Genomic DNA, 20,852 nt, shown 5'->3' on the forward strand with positions numbered 1-20,852 from the left:
CCAGTGACCAACCACCCGCTGAGTGAAGAACCTTTTCCTAATGTCCAATCTGAACTTCCCCTGATGCAGCGTCATTCCATTTCTTCATGGCCTATCGCTGGTCACCAGAGAGAGATCAGCACCTCCCCCTCCACTGCCCCCCTTGAGGAAGCTGTAGTCTGCGATGAGGTCACCCCTCAGCGATGAGGTCACCCCTCAGCCTTCTTTCTCTTCTCCGAGATGAGCAAACCAAGTGACCCTGGCCTCTCCTTGTACTTCTTGCCCTCGAGACCTTTCACCATCGTGGTCACCCTCCTCTGGACACACTCTAACAGTTTGATGTCCTTCTATATTGAGGCACCCAAAACTGCATCCAGTGCTCAAGGTGGGGCCGCACCGGTGCAGTGTAGAGTGGGACAATCACCTCCCTCGACCGGCTCGCAATGCTGTGCTTGATGCACCCCAGGACACGGCTGGCCCTTTTGGCTACCAGGGCACACTGTTGACTCCTATTCAACTTGCCGTCAACCCGAACCCCCAGAGCTCTTTCTTCGGGGCTGCTCTCCTGCCCCTCGTCCCCCAGTTTGTACGTGCACCCAGGATTACCCCATCCCAGGTGGAGAATCTGGCTCTTGCTCTTGATAAACTTTATACAGTTGGTGACTGCCCAGCGCTCTGGTCTGTCTGGATCGCTCTGTAAGGCCTCTCCCTCCCCTCCCATCTGTCCATGTGCCTGTGTCCTCCCTACCGTGTCCCTGTGTCCCCCGCTGTGTCCCCGTATCCTCCCTGCCCTCCCACATCCCCCCACTATGTTCCTGCATCCCCCGTGTCCCCACACCCTCCCCGCCACGTCCCCTCTGTGTCCCCAGGTCCTGCTCCGTTACTACCCCAACATGACCAAGGCCGTGGGCTCCTCAGAGAAGATCTTTGAGTTCCTGGACCGGGAGGAGCAGGTGGCACCCACGGGGACACTGGCACCCGATGTCCTGCGGGGCCACCTCCAGCTTGAGGACGTCTGGTTCTCCTACGCTGAGCACCAAGAGCCCGTCCTCAAGGTGGGCATGGGGACAGGGTGGGGGACGTGGGGACATGATGGGGACACACGGTGGGGAGTGCATGGGGACACAGAATTGGTGGGGAGGGTGTGGGATATGGTGGGGGCATGGCAGGTGGACATGGGGACACGGTGGGGAGGGCATGGGGACACGGAGATGGTGGGAAGGGTGTGGGGACATGGTGGGGGGACAGAAGGACAGTGGGGACGTGGCAGGTGGACATGGGGACACGGTGGGGAGGGCATGGGGACATGGACGTGGTGTGGAGGGTGTGGGGCCATGTGGACAGAGTGGGGAGGGCACAGGGGAGGGCCAGGGACATTGGGGGAGAGGGCACGGGGGTGTCACGTCTGTCCCCCCAGGGCGTGTCCCTGGAGCTGCGCCCCGGGGAGGTGCTGGCGGTGGTGGCCCCCCCGGGGGCGGGGAAGAGCACCCTGGTGTCCCTGGTCCTGCGCCTGCGCCCGCCGGGGGCCGGGCGGGTGCTGCTGGACGGTCACCCCCTCCCTGCCTACCAGCACCGCTACCTGCGCTGCCAGGTGCCACCACCGCCCCGTCACACGATGTTCCCAAAGGGCCCCCCCCCACAATCCCGGTGTCTCCATGGGTCCCCACTGCCACCCCTGTGTCACCAGATGTCCCCCCCATGTCAGCAGCCATCCCCACCCATCCCCATCCCCACATGGCCCCGCCACCACCCTGTATCACCAGATGTCCCCACTGTGTGCCCAGCCCCTGGGTCCCCCTCCTCCCCCATCCTTGTCCTCTGGGTCCCTCTCCCAGCAGACCCCTGGTCCCAGCGGCGTCCCCCTTGGTCCCCTCTTCCAGTCCCTGGCCCCTGTGTCCCCTTGGTCCCCAATCCCACTGCCCCCTGGGTCCCTGGCACTTGGGTCCCCTGGGTCCCCAATCTCAGTTTCCCCTGGGTCCCTGAGCCCCACATTCCCTGGGTCCCGCTCCCAGCAGACCCCCGGTCCCTGGGAGTCCCCTGCATCCCCTCTCCCAGTGTTCCCCTCCCCAAGTCCCTTGTCCCCATGTCCTCCTGTTTCCCAATGCCAGCAACCCCTGGGTCCCCTTGGTCCCCAGTCTAGGTGTCCTGTGGGTCCTGGGGCCCCCATGTCCCCTGGGGCCCTGCTCCCCTTGGTCTCAACTCCCCACATCCCCTGGGTCCCTGGTCTCCATGTCCCCTGGGTCCCTGGTCCCCACGTCTCCTGTGTCCCCACACCCGGGGGTCCCCACTGACGATGCCACCCGCCGCAGGTGGAGCAGGAGATCTTCGGAGCCAGCGGGGCCGGGCGCGCGGTGCTGCTGGTGACGGGGCAGGTGGCCCTGGCCACGCGGGCGCAGCGGGTGGCCGTGCTGGAGGGGGGACGACTGCACGAGCTGGGGTCCCCCGGGGAGCTCCTGCGCCCCGGCAGCCACTACTGGTGCCTGCTGCAGGGCAGGGGACAGGGGGGGACAGCAGGGGATGGGGACCCGGGGAAGGAGGGTGAGGGACAGCAGGAACTGGGGAGGGGGACACCAGGGGATGGGGACACCAGGACAGGGATGGGGGCACCAGGGCAGGGATGGGGGCGCGGGAATGGGGGGAGGTGGAGGGGGGAGGGGTGGGGGGCAGGGATGGGGGTTGGGGGTCCGATGTGCCCATGAGGTGCCAGGCACCAGGTGACAGTGGGGATGCGGTGGGGGGATGGGCACAGTGGGGACAGGATGGGATGGGGGTTGGGGGGGGGGGGATGACACAGGTGGGGACTGAGTGGGGGGATGGGGCCAGCGGGGACGGGATGGGGTCGGCTGGGATGGGGACAGGGGAGCGGAGCCCGTGGGGTGGGGACAGAGCGTCGGGGCTGGTGGGGACCTGGGGGGTCCGTGGGGACATCGGGCACCTGGGGCAGGGCTGGGGGGACCACGGGTGACGCATGTCCTGGGTGTCCCACGGGGTTGGGGATCCTGGGGGGCACCATGGGGGGGGGGGGGTCCCGTGACCGACACCACCCCCCCCCCCGCCGTGTCTCGAGCATCTGCCCCCTCCCCCCACCCGGATGCCTGGGTCCCCCCCTCCCCCCCACGTTACCTCATGCTGTTGATGGAAGCCGAGAAAATTCCTTGGCAGGAGCAGCCGTGGGGTTGGGCCAGGGCGGGCTCCCCCCACCACAGCCCGCGCCCCACACGTTCCCTCAGCCCCACACGGGCCCCGTATGTGCCCCATGACAACCCCCCACCCCACATCTGCCCCATGTCGTCCCCCCGCCCAGCCCCACATGTGTTGCATGGATCCTCCCAGTCCTACATATGATGGTGAGCTCCCCCAGCCCCACACATGACTGGGACCCACTCCCCCAGCCCCACATATGCCCCATGGACTACCCTGCCCCACAGGTGCCCATGGCACCCCCCAGCCTCCCTCGTGTCCCCCAGCCACACATGTGCCTCACAGACCCTCCCAGCCTCCTCTGTTCCCCCCAGCCCCATACATCTCCCATGAACACCCCCAGCCCCACACCTGCCCTATGGCCCTCACAGCCCCACGTGACAGTCCCCCCAGCCCTACAAGTGCCCACCAGCCCCACACATGCCCTCCAGCCTCACACGTGCCCCCCCAGCCCACATGTGCCCTATGGCCCTCTCAGTCCCACAAGTGTCTGTGACCCCCCCAGCCCCACACATGCCCCACATGTGCCCCCTGCCTCTCCAACCCCACACATGTGCCCTCCCAGCCCCACACGTGCCCCCCAGCCTCACACGTGTTGGGCCCGCCCAACCCGGGGGCGATGAGCAAAACACCAGCCCTCGCCAAGGAACCCAGGCGTCCGGCCCCCCCCAGCTCTGCCCCACACCCCAGCCCCAAGGGACCCAGGCGTCCGGGTCCCCACCCCCTGCCTGACCCTGCCAGACCTCGTGGCGAACCCACGTGCCCCCTCCTCCTCTCCCCCCCCGCCTCTTAGGGGACCCAGGCATCCAGGCCCCCTCAGGTCACCCCTGCTGCACCCCACTGTCCTCAGGGGACCCAGGCATTCGGGCCCTCCGAGCCCCCCCCCAGCCCCCCACTGTCCACAGGGGGCCCAGGCATCCGGGAACCCCCTGCCCCACAACCCACTCCCCCGCCTTCTGTGGGACCCAGGCATCCGGGTGACCACTGACCGCCCCCCATAGTGGACGCAGGCGTTGGGATGAGTTTCCCCCCCCCCCCGCCCCCGCCATGTCCTGCAGCAACAACAGCAGCAGCGGGGGGGGGGGGCGGGGGGCCCGGCCAGGCTGAGTCATGGCCCTACCCGGCACCACCCGTGACTTGGCCCCACAGTGCAGCCCCACGGCTCGGCCCCATGGCTTGGGCCCACAGCCAGCCCCACGGCTCAGCCCTGCTGCTCCATAGTGTGCCCCCACAGCCCCACAGTGTGGCCCCACTGACCCACAGCACAGCCCCACAGTGCAGCCCCATCGATGCATGGCTCCACTGACCCACAGCACAGCCCCAGAGCCAGCCCCACAGCTCCCATGGGCACAGCCCCATGGCCTGGCCCCAGAGCCCCACAGCTGTGCTGTGGGGCAGATGGCACTGTGGTGACTGGGAGCACTGGGAGCTGTGCAGCAGGAGGCACCGTGGTTACTGGGAGCCATGGGGCAGGAGGCACTGTGGTTACTGGGAGCACTGGGAGCCGTGGGGCAGGTGGCACCATGGTTACTGGGAGCCGTGGGGCAGGTGTGACTGTGGTGACCGGGAGCCGTGGGGCAGGAGGCACCGTGCTGACTGGGAGCCGTGGGGAAGGTGGGACTGGTGACTGAGAGCACTGGGAGCTGTGGGGCAGGTGGCACTGTGGTGACTGGGAGCACTGGGAGCTGTGCAGCAGGAGGCACCGTGGTTACAGGGAGCCATGGGGTATGTGGCACCGTGGTTACTGGGAGCCATGGGGCAGGTGGGACTGTGGTGACTGGGAGCACTGGGAGCTGTGCAGCAGGAGGCACCGTGGTTACTGGGAGCCGTAGGGCAGGTGGCACCGTGGTGACTGGGAGCACTGGGAGCCGTGGGGCAGGTGGCACCATGGTGGGAGCCGTGGGGCAGGTGGGACTGTGGTGACAGAGAGCACTGGAAGCCGTGGGGCAGGTGGCACCGTGGTTACTGGGAGCCGTGGGGCAGGTGGCACCGTGGTGACTGGGAGCACTGGGAGCTGTGGGGCACCGTGGTTGCTGGGAGCCATGGGGCAGGTGGGACTGTGGTGACTGGGAGCACTGGGAGCCGTGGGGCAGGTGGCACCATGGTTACTGGGAGCTGTGGGGCAGGTGGGATTGTGGTGACTGGGAGCACTGGGAGCTCTGGGGCACCGTGGTGACTGGGAGCCATGGGGCAGGTGGGACTGTGGTGACTGGGAGCACTGGGAGCCGTGGGGCAGGTGGGACTGTGGTGACTCAGAGCACTGGGAGCTGTGCAGCAGGAGGCACTGTGGTGACTGGGAGCACTGGGAGCTGTGCAGCAGGAGGCACCATGGTTACTGGGAGCCGTGGGGCAGGTGGGACTGTGGTGACTGAGAGCACTGGGAGCTGTGAGGCAGGTGGCACCGTGGTGACTGGGAGCACTGGGGCAGGTGGCACCGTGGTGACTGGGAGCACTGGGAGCCATGGGGCAGGTGGGACTGTAGTGACTGGGATCACTGGGGCAGGAGGCACTGTGGTGACTGGGAGCACTGGGGCAGGTGGGGCTGTGGTGACTGAGAGCACTGGGAGCTGTGCAGCAGGAGGCACCGTGGTGACTGGGAGCACTGGGAGCCGTGGGGCAGGTGGCACCATGGTGACTGGGAGCACTGGGAGCCGTGGGGCAGGTGGGACTGTGGTGACTGGGAGTACTGGGAGCTGTGCAGCAGGAGGCACCGTGGTGACTGGGAGCCATGGGGTATGTGGCACCGTGGTTACTGGGAGCCGTGGGGCAGGTGGCACTGTGGTTACTGGGAGCACTGGGAGCTGTGGGGCAGGAGGCACCGTGGTTACTGGGAGCCGTGGGGCAGGAGGCACTGTGGTGACTCGGAGCACTGGGAGCCGTGGGGCAGGTGGCACCGTGGTTACTGGGAGCCGTGGGGCAGGTGGCACTGTGGTGACTGGAAACCGTGGGGCAGGTGGGACTGTGGTGACTGGGAGCACTGGGAGCCGTGGGGCAGGTGGCACTGAGGTGACTGGGAGCACTGGGAGCCGTGGGGCAGGTGGCACCGTGGTTACTGGGAGCCATGGGGCAGGTGGGACTGTGGTGACTGGGAGCACTGGGAACTGTGCAGCAGGAGGCACCGTGGTTACTGGGAGCCGTGGGGTATCTGGCACCGTGGTTACTGGGAGCCGTGGGGCAGGTGGCACTGTGGTGACTGAGAGCACTGGGAGCCGTGGGGCAGGTGGCACTGTGGTGACTGGGAGCCGTGGGGCAGGTGGGACTGTGGTGACTGGGAGCACTGGGAGCCATGGGGCAGGTGGCACCGTGGTGACTGGGAGCCGTGGGGCAGGTGGGACTGTGGTGACTGAGAGCACTGGGAGCTGTGGGGCAGGTGGCACCGTGGTGACTGGGAGCACTGGGGCAGGTGGCACCGTGGTGACTGGGAGCACTGGGAGCCGTGGGGCAGGTGGGGCTGTAGTGACTGGAAGCACTGGGGCAGGAGGCACTGTGGTGACTGGGAGCACTGGGGCAGGTGGGGCTGTGGTGACTGAGAGCACTGGGAGCTGTGCAGCAGGAGGCACCGTGGTTACTGGGAGCTGTGGGGCAGGTGGGACTGTGGTTACTGGGAGCACTGGGAGCTGTGGGGCAGGTGGCACCGTGGTGACTGGGAGCACTGGGAGCCGTGGGGCAGGTGGCACTGTGGTGACTGGGAGCACTGGGAGCTGTGCAGCAGGAGGCACCGTGGTTACTGGGAGCTGTGCAGCAGGAGGCACCGTGGTGACGGGGAGCCGTGGGGCAAGAGGCACCGTGGTGACTGGGAGCCATGGGGCAGGTGGGACTGTGGTGACTGGAAACCGTGGGGCAGGTGGCACTGTGGTGACTGGGAGCACTGGGAGCTGTGGGGCAGGTGGGACTGTGGTGACTGGGAGCCATGGGACAGGTGGGACTGTGGTGACTGGAAACCGTGGGGCAGGTGGCACTGTGGTGACTGGGAGCACTGGGAGCCGTGGGGCAGGTGGCACCGTGGTGACTGGGAGCACTGGGAGCTGTGGGGCAGGTGGCACTGTGGTTACTGGGAGCACTGGGGCAGGTGGCACCATGGTGACTGGGAGCACTGGGAGCCGTGGGGCAGGTGGCACTGTGGTTACTGGGAGCCGTGGGGTATGTGGCACTGTGGTGACTGGGAGCCGTGGGGCAGGTGGCACCGTGGTTACTGAGAGCACTGGGAGCTGTGCAGCAGGAGGCACCGTGGTTACTGGGAGTCATGGGGCAGGTGGCACCGTAGTTACTGGGAGCCGTGGGACAGGTGGCACTGTGGTGACTGGGAGCACTGGGGCAGGTGGGATTGTGGTGACTGGGAGCACTGGGAGCTGTGCAGCAGGAGGCACCGTGGTTACTGGGAGCACTGGGAGCCGTGGGGCAGGCTCTGCCATATTACTGGTGTTAGTGGGAGTCCTGGGGCAGGCTGTGCTTCATCACTGGTGTTACTGGGCGTGGCCCTCTTCCCCCCCCCCCCCCCCCCCGCTCTGGCAGCTGGACCCCACATCTGGCTGCTCCCACCCAGATGTTTGGTTACCGTGGCGACCGCCACCCCATAAACACGCTGGGGGGAGGGGGGGCCTGCCCGGATGCCTGGGTCCTCTGCGACCCACGGGTTTTGAGTGGGGGCTGTGGGGCCCGGACGCCTGGGCCCCCTGGGTGGGGGGGGCTGTGGCGCAGAACCTGGGGGCCCGGACGCCTGGGTCCCCTGAAGCTCATGGGGTGAAAGTGTGGGGCAGAAGATGTGGGGCAGGTGCGTGGGACGTGGCTCCGCCCCCCCGGCCAGGCCCCCTCCCGTGCCGGACCTGACCCCACCCCACCCCACAGCCGAGCCACAGGGACAGATCAGGGACGGGAGGTACTGGTCTTACTGGGCTTACTGGTGCTGCCAGACTTACCAGTGTTACTGGAATTGCTGCGTATGCTGGAAGTGACTGGAATTGCTGGAGTCGCTGGGGTTACTGGGCTTACTGGAGCTGCTGGTGTCGCTGGTGTGACTGGTGTTGCTGGGGGTGACTGGGATTGCTGGTGTTACTGGTGGTGTTGCTGGAGTTACTGGGGTTACTGGAGTTGCTGCTGGTTCTGGAAGTGACTGGAATTGCTGGAGTCACTGGTGTTACTGGACTTGCTTACTGGAGTTGCTGGAGCTGCTGGTGTTGCTGGAGGTGACTGGAATTGCTGGTGTTGCTGGAGTTACTGGTGCTACTGGAGGTGACTGGAGTTACTGGTGCTACTGGAGGTCACTAGAATTGCTGGTGTTACTGGTGTTGCTGGAGGTACTGGGGATACTGGAGTTGCTGCTGGTGCTGGAAGTGACTGGATTTGCTAGAGTCGCTGGTGTCACTGGAGTTACTGGGCTTACTGGAGTTGCTGGAGCTGCTGGTGTTACTGGAAGTGACTGGAATTGCTGGAGTTGCTGGTGTTGCTGGAAGTGACTGGTGTTGCTGGAAGTGACTGGTGTTGCTGGAAGTGACTGGTGTTGCTGGAGTTGCTGGTGTTGCTGGAAGTGACTGGTGTTGCTGGAAGTGACTGGTGTTGTTGGAGTAACTGGTTTTACTAGAGTTGTTGCTGAAGGTGACTGGAGTTGCTGGTGTCTCTGAAGTTACTGGGGTTGCTGGTTGCTACTGGTGTTACTGGAGACAGGGTGACTGGAGTTACTGGTGCTACTGGAGTTGTTGCTGGGGTTGCTGCTGTTACTGGTGTCACTGGTGTTGCTGGTGTGAGTTGCTCGAGGTGCTGGCGTTACTGACGTTACTGGAGATTGGGGGTTACTGGAGTTACTGGTGTTGCTGGAGCTGCTGGAGAGTGGGGTTACTTTACTGGTGTTACTGGGGTCTGGGAGGGATGAAGCTACTGCAGCTAGTGAGAACTGGGGGTTACTGGGCAGGTTACTGGTGTTACTGGAGGCTGCCGGGGCTTACTGGTGTCAAGGCCACACAAGGCTTGTGGGGGGGTGCCATGGTCACAGTGTCCATGTGTCCCCTGTAGGTGTCCCTGTGTCCCCATGTCCCCACGGGTGTCCCTGTGTCCCCTGTGTGTTCCCCACAGGTGTCCATGTGTCCTCACTAATGTTGCCTGTGGGTGTCCATGTGTCCCCCATGATGTCCATGTGTCTGTCCCCTGTGTGTCCCCACGGGTGTTTGTCCCCCATCGGTGTCTGTGGTTCTCAGTCTGTCCCCCGTAGGTGTCTGGGTGTCCCCCCAGGTGTCCACAGGTGTCCCCTGTGTGTCACCCACAGGTGTCTGTGTGTCCCCCATGATGTCTGTCTGTCCCTGTGGGTGTCCATGTATCCTCGTGATGTCCCCTCTGTGTGTCTGTGTCCCCCCTGTGTGCACCTTCACAGTCTCCTTGTGTCCCCCACAGTGTCCGTGTGTCCCCTGGATGTCCCCACGGGTGTCTATGTGTCCCCTAAGAGTCCCCCATGATGTCCATGTGTCCCCCACAGGTGTCCTTGTGTCCCCTGGGTGTCCCCCACAGGTGTCCATGTGTCCCCATTGATGTCCCCTGTGGCTGTCCGTGTGTCCCCCACAATGTCCATGTGTCCCCTGTGTGCTCCTTCACGAAGTCCGTGTGCCCCCTGGGTGTCCCCCATGGGTGTCCATGTGTCCTCCACGGGTGTCCCCTGGGTGTCCCTTATGGGAGTCTGTGTGTCCCCGTGGATGTCCCCCATGGGTGTCCCCACGGGTGCCATCTGTCGCCTCCCCACAGGACCATGACCCCAGGGCTTCCCCTGCTGCTGCTGGTGCTGGCACTGCGGGGGGGGACGGGGACCCCCCCCGGCCCCCCCCCCGGCTCCCCCCTGTGGGGCAGCGGCGCTGGTGGCCATCTTGGGGCGCCTGCGGGAGCTGGAGGGACAAGTGCGGGCGCTGCAGGGACAGTGCGGGGACAGCCAGGGACCCCAGGCCGGCACCGGTATGTAGGGGGACACGGCGGGGCATGGGGGGCATGGGGACATGGGGCATGTGGGGGGACATGAGGGGACGTTGGGGGACATTGGGACATGGGGAGATGCGGGGGGACATAGGGCATGGGGGGGACATGGGGATATGGAGGGACATGGGGGGACACTGCACATTGGGCGTGGTGGGGGACATGAGGGTCATGGGGACATGGGGGACATGGGGCATGTGTGGGGACATGGGGGGGACATGGAGGGACATGGGGTGACACTGGGACATGGGAGGGACATGAGGGTTGTGGGGAGGTGGGGGGACTTGGGGGGGACATGGGGCAAAAGGGGGGGCACTGTGGGACAAGGGGCATTTGGAGGGATGTGTGGGGGGACATGGGGCACATGGAGGACATGGGGACTTGGAGGGATACGGAGGGACAAGGGGGATATAAGGGGACATGGGGGGACATTGGGACACAGAGCATTTGGGGGGACATTGGGGGAAATGTGGGAGGACATGAGGGTCATGGGGGACCTGTGGGGGGATAGGGGGGCACATGGGGAGGGTCAGGGGGGACATGAGGGTCACAGGGACATGGGGGACATGGGGAGGTCATTGGGGAACATGGGGACAGGCGGTGTTTGGGGGGCCGTGGGGAGAGATAAGGATTGGGGGGACATGGGAGGGATATGGGGGGACATGGGGACATTGGGACATAGGGCATATGGAGGGCCATGTGGGGGGCCATGGGGGGGCCATGGAGCATATGGGGGACACTGGGGGGACACGGGGGGACATGGAGGTGGCATGTAGGGGGCCATGGGGCCTTGTGACCCCCCATGTCCCTCCCGTCCCCGCAGGACGCACGCTGGCTCGGGAGCTCTGCGCCCCCTCCGCTGGCGACGGCTGCGGCTGCCCCTCCCCCCCCGCCCCTCCCCCTCCCCCCCCCTCCCCTCCCCCACCCCCCCTGTCCCCTCGGCTGCAGCGACCAAGGACGATGTCGGGGGGGTCGCTGCCGCTGCTTCCCCGGCTTCACCGGCCCCCACTGCGCCACCCCCGCCTGTCCCCCCGGCCGTGGCGGGCCCCGCTGCGCCCTCGGTATGTCCCCAAGTGTCCCCAAGGGTCCCCAGGGGTCCCTCGTATTTCCCCAGTGTCCCCATCCCAGTGCTCCTCCACCCAACTTCCTTGGCCACAGTGGGCCCTAATGCCACCTCGGTATGTCCCCAAATGTCCTCTGGTGTCCCCAGTGCTCCCCTGCTATCTCCAAGTGTCTCCAGGTGTCCCCCCAGTGCCCCCCCCACCTCCCTCCTCCGCCGTAGTGAGCCCTGATGCCACCTTGGTTGGTCCCTGAGTGTCCCCAAGGGTCCCTGAGTTTCCCCACGGGTCCCCATCCCAGTGTTCCCAGTGCCCCCCAGGCTCTCTCCCCAGCCGTAGTGAGCCCTGATGCCACCTTGGTACGTCACCACTGGTCCCCAAGGGTCCCCAAGTGTCCCCGTGGGTCCCCAGTGCTCCCTGCAGCGTCCCCATCCCAGTGGTCCCAGGGCCCCCCCTACCTCCCCGGCTGTAGTGGGCTCTGATGCCACCTCAGTACATCCCCACTTGTCCCCAAACATCCCCAAGTGTCCCCAGTGCTTCCCTGGTGCTCCCCACTGCTCCCAGTGTCCCCCAGTGCTCCCCCAGTGTTCCCATCCCAGTGCTCCCAGTGACACCCCCCTCCAGTCCCCCAGCCATGGTGGACCCTGATGCCACCTTGGCATTTCCTCCGGTGTCTCCCGGTGTCCTCCAGTGCTCTCCCAGTGCCCTGGCCCTGAGCGTCCCCATGGTGCCCCTGTCCTGTGGGTGCTCCATATCTGGGTGTCCCCATGGCTCGGGTGGCCTTGTTCCTTGGGTGTCCCCTCCATGTCCCCATCCTGTGGTGTCCGCATCCCGTGGTGTCCCCATGGTGTCCCCATCCCATGGTGTCACCATCCCATGGGTGCCCCATCCTGTAGCATCCCCAGGGTGTCCCCATCCCATTGGCCCTGGCCCATGGTGTCCTCAGGGTGTCCCCATCCCATGGGTGCCCCATCTGGTGGTATCACCAGGGTGTCCCCCTTCCATGGTGTTCTATCCCACGGTGTCCCCATTGTGTCTTGGGTGTCCCTGTCCTGTGATGTCCCCAGATTGTCCCCATTCCATGGATGCCCTGTCCCTGTGGTGTCCCCAGGATGTCCCCATTCTGTGGTGTCCCCAGGGTGTCTCCATCCCATGGGTCCCCCATCCTGTGGTGTCCCCAGGGTGTCCTCAAGCTGTCCCAGTCCCATGGTGTCCCCAGGGTGTCCCCATCCCATGGGTGCCCCATCCTGTGGTACCCCAGAGTGTCCCCACGGTGGCATCTGCTGATGGGGCTGTGTCCCTGCAGAGATCCCCTCGGTGACACCGCGCTTGGCCACCCGCAACCAGACGTCCTTCCGTGTGACCTGGCCCCGCCCCCCTGTGCCAGTGGATGGCTACCAGGTGGCCCTCATCCCACTGGTGAGCTGGGGACAGGGGTGGGAACAGGTCCCCAGCGCTGCAGTGGCCCCAGTGTGTTGGCCCCAATGTGGCCCCAACATGGCCTTCATCCCCAGGATGATGTGGCATCCGTAGCCACTCACTGCTGCCTTGCTGGGAGACACCGTGTCCCCAGTGTGCCTGTTGTCCCCAGAGCAAGCCAGTGGTCAGGCCACCTCCTGCTGCCTAACTCGAGGATGGGGACATGTCCCCAGTGTGTTCCTTGTCCCCAGGATGAGCCATGGTGGTGTCACCCATCTGCTGCCTGGCTTAGGGATGGGTCTCCCCCACAGTGTCCCCCCTGTGGTGTCCCCAGTGTGTCTCCAATGCGTCCCTTGTCCCCAGGATGAGCCAGCAGCTGTGGCCACCCTCCTGCTACCTGGCTTGGGGACAGGGATGTGTCCCCAGCACGGTGTCCCCAGTGTCCCCAACATGTCTCCTGTCCCCAGGATGAGCCACCTGCCTGCAGCCACTTGCCTGCGGTCCTGCTTAGGGACCAGGGCATATCCCCATCGTGGTGTCCCTAATATGTCCCCCAGCCCCAGGACAAGCCATTGGTTGCAGCCACCTGCCTCCTGCCTGGCTCAGGGATGAGGAGGTGTCCTCACCACACTGTCCCCAGTGTGTCCCTCCTTGGCTGTCCCCAACACATCCCCAGTGTGTTCCCAGCATGTCCCCCAGCCCTGGAAGAGGCTCTTGGCTGTGGCCACCTGCCTGCTGCTTGACTCGGGGCCAGGTCCCACTGTGGTGTCCCCAGCGTGTCCTTGGCTTGTCCCTTGTCCCCAGGATGAGCCGGCAGCGATGACGACCCATGAGCTGCCCGGCTCCGCTGTCGCCTTTGAGGTGACAGGGCTGGCACCCGGCCATGCCTTCGAGCTCTTCATCCAGGCCCAGCGGGAGCAGCACCTTGGGGCGCCCGGCACCCTGCGCATCCGCACCTGTATGTGTCACCCACTCAGCACGGGGACAGGGATGGGAGCAACATGAGGATGGCAATGGGTGTGGGCACAGGGATGGGGTGGGGATGGCACATGGATGGGTTAGGGGATGGTGATGGCATGGTCATGGGTGTGGGAACAGCAATGGGGATGGCACGGGCATGGGGACAGTGTGGGAACAGGGATGGGGATGGCATGGGGAAGGGGACAGGGATAGGGACGGCACAGGCATGTGGACAGGGATGACAGAGATGGGGATGGGGACAGTGATGGCATGGGGACAGGGGTGGCATGGGCACAGGGATGGGGACAACATGACCGTGGGGACAGGGATGGGGATGGCACAGGGATGGGGTTGGGGATGGTGATGCATGGTCAGGGGTGTGGGCACAGCAATGTGGACAGCTTGAGCATGGGGACAGCATGGGCATGGGGACAGGGATGGCATGGGGATGGGGAAAGGCTGGGGACATGGATGACATGAGCACAGGGATGGGGACAGTGATGGGGACAGCCATGGAGATGGCATGGGACAGGGATGGCATGGGCTTGGGGATGGCATGAGGATAGGGACAGCATGGGCACAGGCATGGTGACAGGGACAACATGGGGATGGTGACGGGGACAACACATAGATGGGGTCGACCTAGAGATGGGGATGGCACGTGGACAGGAACAGCACGGTGACAGGCATGGGGAGAGGGATGATGCAAGCATCGGGATGAGGACAGCATGGGCATGGGGAGAGGGACAGGACGATGACAAGCATGGGGATGGCAGAGATGGGGACAGGGATAGTGACAGGGACTGGCAGGGGGATGAGGACGGGGATGGACATGGCGACAAGGACGGTGCCTGCAGCCTCTGTCCATCCCCACATACCTGTGTGTCCCCATGGCTCTGTTGGTCCACGTGCGTCTGTCTGTCCTGGTGGGTCTGTGTCACCAGTCTGTCCCTGTGGGTCCATGTGTCCCCTCGGGCCCATCTATCTGCATCTGTCCCCATGTGTCCCCATGGCCCCACGTGTCCCCACATTTCCTGGTGCTTCCCTATGCGCCTCTCTGTTGCCTGGGTCTGGATGTCCCCAGTCTGTCCCCGTCAGTCCATCTGTCCCAGTCTGTTCCCATGAGTCTGGGTTTCCCCAGTCTATCCCCATGGGTGTCTGTCCCTATGTGTTCATCTGTCCCTTCCTGTGTCCATCCATCCTCGTGTCCGCCCATGGGTCCCCAGGCTCTGGCAGACAGGGAGTTTTGGGGACGGGTTGATGACCCTGGTCCCCTTTGCTCTCGCAGTGCTTGCCCAGACTCTACCCACCCATGGGGGCTCCCCAGGGTCCCCTCAGGGTTCCCTGGGGTCCCCAGCATCACCAGTGGCCCCAGCGTCACCATCAGCCAGAGGGTCTCCGGCATCCCCAAGGTCCCCAGCATCCCCGGGGTCAACAGGGTCCCTGGGATCACCAGCATCATCAGTGCCACCGGATGCATCCTTGGGGTCAACAGGGTCTTTGGGGACACCAGCATCCCCAGGATCTCCAAGATTTCCAGCATCCCCAGTATCTCGAGGGTCCCCAGGATCCCCTGCATCCCCAAGGTCCCCAGAGGCTCCAGCATCTCCAGTGTTCCCAAGGTCACCTGCATCTCCACGGTCCCCAGCGTCACCACAGTCCCCTGTATCACCTCCATCTCCATGGTCCCCGGTGTCCTCAGCATCCCCACTGTCCCCAGTGCTCGCAGGTGGCCCATCCCTGCATGACCTGGGGGCCAAGCTCTCCTCCTACAATGGCTCCTTGCTGCAGCGCCTGGAGAGCCACCTCCGGGCTACAAAATTCCCCCTCCGGGGCAACCAAACAGTGCCGGCGGTGGCCCGTGCCATCCTCTCTTACCTTCTGCGCCGCAGCCCAGCCCCATTGCGTCACCAGCTCCTCCGCCAGATCCCCCACCCCAAGCCCCAGTTGATGCCGGGGGCTGCTGGTGAGGCTCTGGTGGACCTGGATGGGCTGCGGGGCCACGCAGAGACTGTGGTGATCCGTTACCGGCTCCTGGAAGAGCCGGAGGGGGCTGAGGGGGAGTTACAGGTGCCGGGGGACACAGCGGTGGCCCGGGTGCCAGGGCTGGTGCCGGGGGCCATGTACCGGGTGGAGGTGCACGGCGTGGTGCGGGGGCACGTCTCCAAGTCCTACACATTCCTGGTGACAGCAGGTGGGTGATGGGGATGGAGACAGGGACAACATTGCACGGGGACATCCCATAACTGCCCACTTCTCTTTTGGGTGCAGGGGTAGGTGGCACCAATGAGCCCCCGCTGGACTGGGAGCACATGTATGAGATAGAGTTGACTGAACCCCAAGGTGCCGTAGCCAAAGCAGGTACCATCAGATGGTCCATGGCAGCACTGGGAGGGACCCAGGTGTTCAGGCTCAACTGCTCTTGGTAGACAAGTTGGGGAAGGATGGGTGGGTGGGTGGATAGATGGATGGTTGGATGGCTGGCTGGGTGGTGGTTGGTTGGATGGATGGTTAGATGGGTGGGTAGGAGGATGGATGGGTCATGGTTGGATAGATAAGGTGGGTGGATGGATGGTTGGGTGGATGGAAAGATGCATGGTTGAATGAATGGGTGGATGGATGATGGTTTGATGGCTGGAAGGTTGGATAGATAGGTGGGTGGACAGATAGGTAGGTGGATGGATGGATGGAAGGTTGGATGGATGGGTGGGAGGGTGGATAGGTGGATTCAAAGATTGGTGTAAGGAAAAGTGAATTGGAAAACAGGTCACTGAATGGATGGAAGCCTGGATTCTTGAATGGACGAAAGAGTGAACAGTTAAATGGACTGATGGATGGAACAATGGACAAAGAACAGAATGAATGGATGATTGGATGAATGGGTGGACACCCAGTTGGATCGGTGGGAGGATGGGTGGGTGGTTGGGTGCTTGGATTGAAGGGTGCGTATTAGACAGGTGGGTGGATAGACAGATGGTTCAGCAGAAGGATGCATGGGTGGGTGCATCTTCATGTTCTGCTTTGTGCCATCTCCATTGCAGTGCCGGCCCCACCGTCAGAGGAACCACCGCTCCGGCCCCGCCTGGGCGGGCTCACGGTCTCCCATGTCACCCCTGGCTCTGTCCAGCTGGAGTGGAGCGTCCTCGAGGGCACCTTTGACTCCTTCACGGTGCAGTACAGGGATGCGCAAGGCCAACCTCAGGCACTCGCAGTCGATGGCGGGTCCCGCACAGTGACGGTGCCAGGGCTGTCACCATCACGCCGCTACAAATTCAACCTGTATGGAGTGTGGGGTCGGAAACGCATTGGCCTTATCTCCACCGATGCCGTCACAGGTGAGGGCATCTCTGGGCCCTGTCTATGTCCTCTGCAGGCACTGGGTTTGGCGCAAGTCAGGAGCCTTGGCAGGTCCTTTGACCTTGAGGGATATGGGAAGACCATCCAGCCCTTGATTTGTTGATGGGCATGGGTGCACGCAAGGTCAGAGGGATGGATGGAGGGATGCTTGTATGGAAGGGTGGATGATTGGATGAGCGTGTGGGTGTTTGATTGGATGGTGGGTAGGTGGATGGATGGTTGGGATTGGATGGGTGCATGGATGGATGGATGCAGATGGATGGATGGATGGAGATGCCTGGATGGATGGATGGATGGATGATGGATAGTTGGGATTGGATGGATGAATGATGGATGGGTGGCTGGAAAAATGATTGGGTGGACTGTTTGGTGGCTGGATAGATGAATGGATGGGAGCATGGATGGATGGAAGCATGTGTGGTCAGGTGAATAATCGGACTGTTTAATGAATGAACAGCTGAATGGGTGCCTGCTTGGAGAGTTGGGTTCATGGATCCATGAACTAATGTGAGGCTGAAGGGTCATGGTGAGATAATGGGTGACTGGATGGAAGGAAGCATGGATGGGTAGGAAGACACGTGGATGGACACATGGATGGTTAGGTGGATGGAAGGACAGATTTCTAGCAGGATGGCTGCCTGAATTGCCTGTCAAAGGAATAATTGGATGGATGAGTGGATGGACGGACAAACAGCTGGAGGAATGGGAAATGGATGGAAGGTTGGGTGAGTTGAGTGATGGGTGGGTGATTAGATGGATGGAGGAGCAAGCAGATGGATGGATGGATGGATGGATAGATGGAGGGATGTCTGTCCCCAGTATGTCCTGCATTGTGCTGTCCCTGTTGCAGCCCTGGCCCCACCAAAGGAGGAACCCCCATCCCAGCCGATCCTGGGCGAGCTGACGGCCTCGCAGGTCACCCCTGACTCCGTGCAGCTGGAGTGGAGCGTCCCTGAAGGCACCTTTGACTCCTTCTCGGTGCAGTACAAGGATGCGCAAGGCCAGCCCCAGGTGCTGCCTGTGGATGGTGATTCCCATATGGTGACGGTGCCGGGTCTGTCACCATCGCGCCGCTACAAGTTCAACCTGTACGGGATGTGGGGTCGGAAGCGTGTGGGCCCCATCTCCACCGATGCTGTCACAGGTGAGGGCGTCTGTGGGCTCCATCCATGTTCCCTTTGGGCGCTGAGTTTGGAGTGTGGTCAGAGCTTGTCCAGTTGGGACATTTCTTGAGTATTGCCTGTTGGATGAACATAGGGATGGGAGCAAGCAAGAGAGAGGGATGGATGGATGGATGGTTGGATGGGTGGATGGACAGACAGGCGGGTGGAGGGGTGAATGTGTGTCTGATGGTTGGGTGATTGGTTTTTTGAATGGATGGAAAGAAGGATGGTTGGATCCATGAATTGATGGATGGTTGGATGATGGATGGATGGATGAATAACTGAATGGTTGAATGGATGCAGTGTTGGATGGATGGGTGGATTCTTGGCCAGATGGATAGAAGAAGGTGGATGGGAAGATGAGAGGTTGGATAGATGTTTGGAAGCACGGCTGCGTGGTGGGTGAGATGCATGGATAAATGCTTGCATGGACAGCTAGACAGAAGAATGGATGGAGAGGTGCATGAATTAATGGTCCAAAAGATGACGGATGGATGGATGGATGAATGGACACAGATGGACACATGAATGGATAGACAGATTGTTGAAGGGATGAATGCATGGCTAAGTAGCAGAGGGGTAACTGGACAGACTGGTGGGGGGAGAAATGGCACTGTTAATGGTTGGCTGACTGAATGCATGCCCTGATGGATAGAAGATTGCTCACAGAAAATGGGGGTGATGGGAGGGATGGAGGCCTGGGTGGATGCATGGAGAAACAGCTGGAGAGCTGGATGTGTGTTTGGATGGTTGGTTGGGTTCATTGGTGGGTAGATGATCAGATGGCTGGCTGGATGATGGTGGGTGGTTGGTTAATAGATTGATTGGATGGATAGCTGATTGAACAGATGGTTGCCTGGATAGATGGGTATTTTGATGGAAGTTGGGTGATGGGATGGTTGGGTAGAGGAATGGATTCAAGGACCTATGGGTGAAATAGTGCACAGAGAAATGGTTGATTGGATGGATGGAAGCCTGGATGGTTGGATGGAGAAATGGAGGGAGAGAAAGTTGCATGGACAGATAACGGGATTGGTGGGTGGATGAAAGGAATGACAAAGACATGGATGAATGAATGGATGACAACATGGTGACCAAAAACCACCATTAATGAGGAAAAGAATGCATGTGTGGATGGCTGGAAGGCTGGTGGGTAGAAGTGTTAAGGGTGGATGGAAGGACAGGTGGGTGGATGCTTGGGTGAACTGATATTTGGAGGGGTGATTTTTGGAGTGTGTGGATGGATGGATAAAGGGATGGTTGGGTAGAAAAATGGATGGATGGATGGAGAAATGGATGGATGAGTGTTCTGAGGGACATATGGATGTTTATACTCTGCATTGTGCCTTCACTGTTGCAGCTGCAACCAAGCCAGAGGAGGAACCCCCATCCCAGCCGATCCTGGGCGAGCTCGCAGCCTCGCAGGTCACCCCCGACTCCGTGCAGCTGGAGTGGAGTGTCCCCGAGGGCACCTTTGACTCTTTCACGGTGCAGTACAAGGATGCGCAAGGCCAGCCCCAGGTGCTGCCCGTGGACGGTGATTCCCACATGGTGACGGTGCCGGGTCTGTCACCATCGCGCCGCTACAAGTTCAACCTGTATGGGATGTGGGGTCAGAAGCGTGTGGGCCCCGTCTCCGCTGACGCTGTCACAGGTGGGTACGTCTGTTAGCCCCATCTATGTCTCCTTTGGAACTGGGTTGACGTGGGTCAGAAGCTGTGGCAGGGTCTGTCCTGGGTGTGTTTGACCTCTTGGGAAATGGGAACATCTCTTGGGTGCTGACTGGGTTGGAAGGATGGGAGCTTGCAAGATTAGAGTCATGGCTGGCTGGCAGGGGGGTTGGGTGGATGGATGGAAGGTTGGACAGCAGGGTATTTCATTATTTGAATGGATGAATCTATAGATAGATGGTTGTATGGAAGGGTGTCCTGTGACTTGATGGCTTAATGGATAGAAGGATGGATGGGTGGTTGGATGTACGGCTGGTTGAATCAATCGCTGAATTAGTGGAAGCATGGATAGACGGTGGGATAACTGAGTGGATGGAGGATGAATGAGTTTATGGTGGTTTCAGAGGTGGCATGGTTGTTTGGATGGCAGAATGGAGGCATGGTTGTATGGGAGGATGAAGGGCTGGTTATATGGAGCGAATGTGTGGATAGATGGATCGATGGATGGCTGCATAGTGGGATGGTTGGCTGACATCTGGTTCTTGGAGGCTTAAAGGATAAGTGTCTGGATGGATGACAGGTTGAATGACTGCAAGGACTGACTGAAGGAGAAAGATATGTATGGATGTTTGGTGCTGAGGATGGATGGATTGATAGGTGACAGATGCATGGATGTGTGAGTGGATTGGTGGATGTTTATTCCATGCATATTATCCTCTCTGTTGTTGCGTCAGCTGAGCCTGAGAAGGAACCCCCATCCCAGCCAATCCTGGGCGAGCTGACGGCCTCGCAGGTCACCCCCGACTCCGTGCAGCTGGAGTGGAGCGTCCCCGAGGGCACCTTTGACTCCTTCACGGTGCAGTACAAGGATGCGCAAGGCCAGCCCCAGGTGCTGCCCGTGGACGGTGATTCCCGCACGGTGACGGTGCCGGGGCTGTCACCATCGCGCCGCTACAAGTTCAACTTGTACGGGGTGTGGGGTCGGAAGCGTGTGGGCCCCGTCTCCACTGACATCGTCACAGGTGAGCATATCTGTGGGCCCCGTCTGTGTCCCTTGTGGTCCCTGGGTTTGCTGTGTGGCTGGAGCCCGTTGCGTG

General features: G+C 62.2%; 1 protein-coding gene across 1 annotated transcript in view; it reads left to right on the forward strand.

The window, feature by feature from the left end:
* The first annotated feature begins 219 nt into the window (after positions 1 to 219).
* The window catches only part of TENASCIN-X (tenascin-X), a 67,770-nt gene continuing 47,137 nt past the window's right edge, over positions 220 to 20,852 (forward strand). The window contains 16 exon segments of the mRNA XM_075725317.1: positions 220 to 285; positions 849 to 1,034; positions 1,397 to 1,570; positions 2,289 to 2,455; positions 9,907 to 9,954; positions 9,956 to 10,110; positions 10,952 to 11,025; positions 11,027 to 11,189; positions 12,493 to 12,605; positions 13,410 to 13,563; positions 14,854 to 15,759; positions 15,837 to 15,926; positions 16,607 to 16,900; positions 17,773 to 18,066; positions 19,446 to 19,739; positions 20,490 to 20,777. Coding sequence (XP_075581432.1) covers positions 220 to 285; positions 849 to 1,034; positions 1,397 to 1,570; positions 2,289 to 2,455; positions 9,907 to 9,954; positions 9,956 to 10,110; positions 10,952 to 11,025; positions 11,027 to 11,189; positions 12,493 to 12,605; positions 13,410 to 13,563; positions 14,854 to 15,759; positions 15,837 to 15,926; positions 16,607 to 16,900; positions 17,773 to 18,066; positions 19,446 to 19,739; positions 20,490 to 20,777 — 3,466 coding nt within the window.

This window comes from Pelecanus crispus, chromosome 29, assembly GCF_030463565.1.
Source record: "Pelecanus crispus isolate bPelCri1 chromosome 29, bPelCri1.pri, whole genome shotgun sequence".
Classification (NCBI taxonomy): Eukaryota; Metazoa; Chordata; class Aves; order Pelecaniformes; family Pelecanidae; genus Pelecanus; species Pelecanus crispus.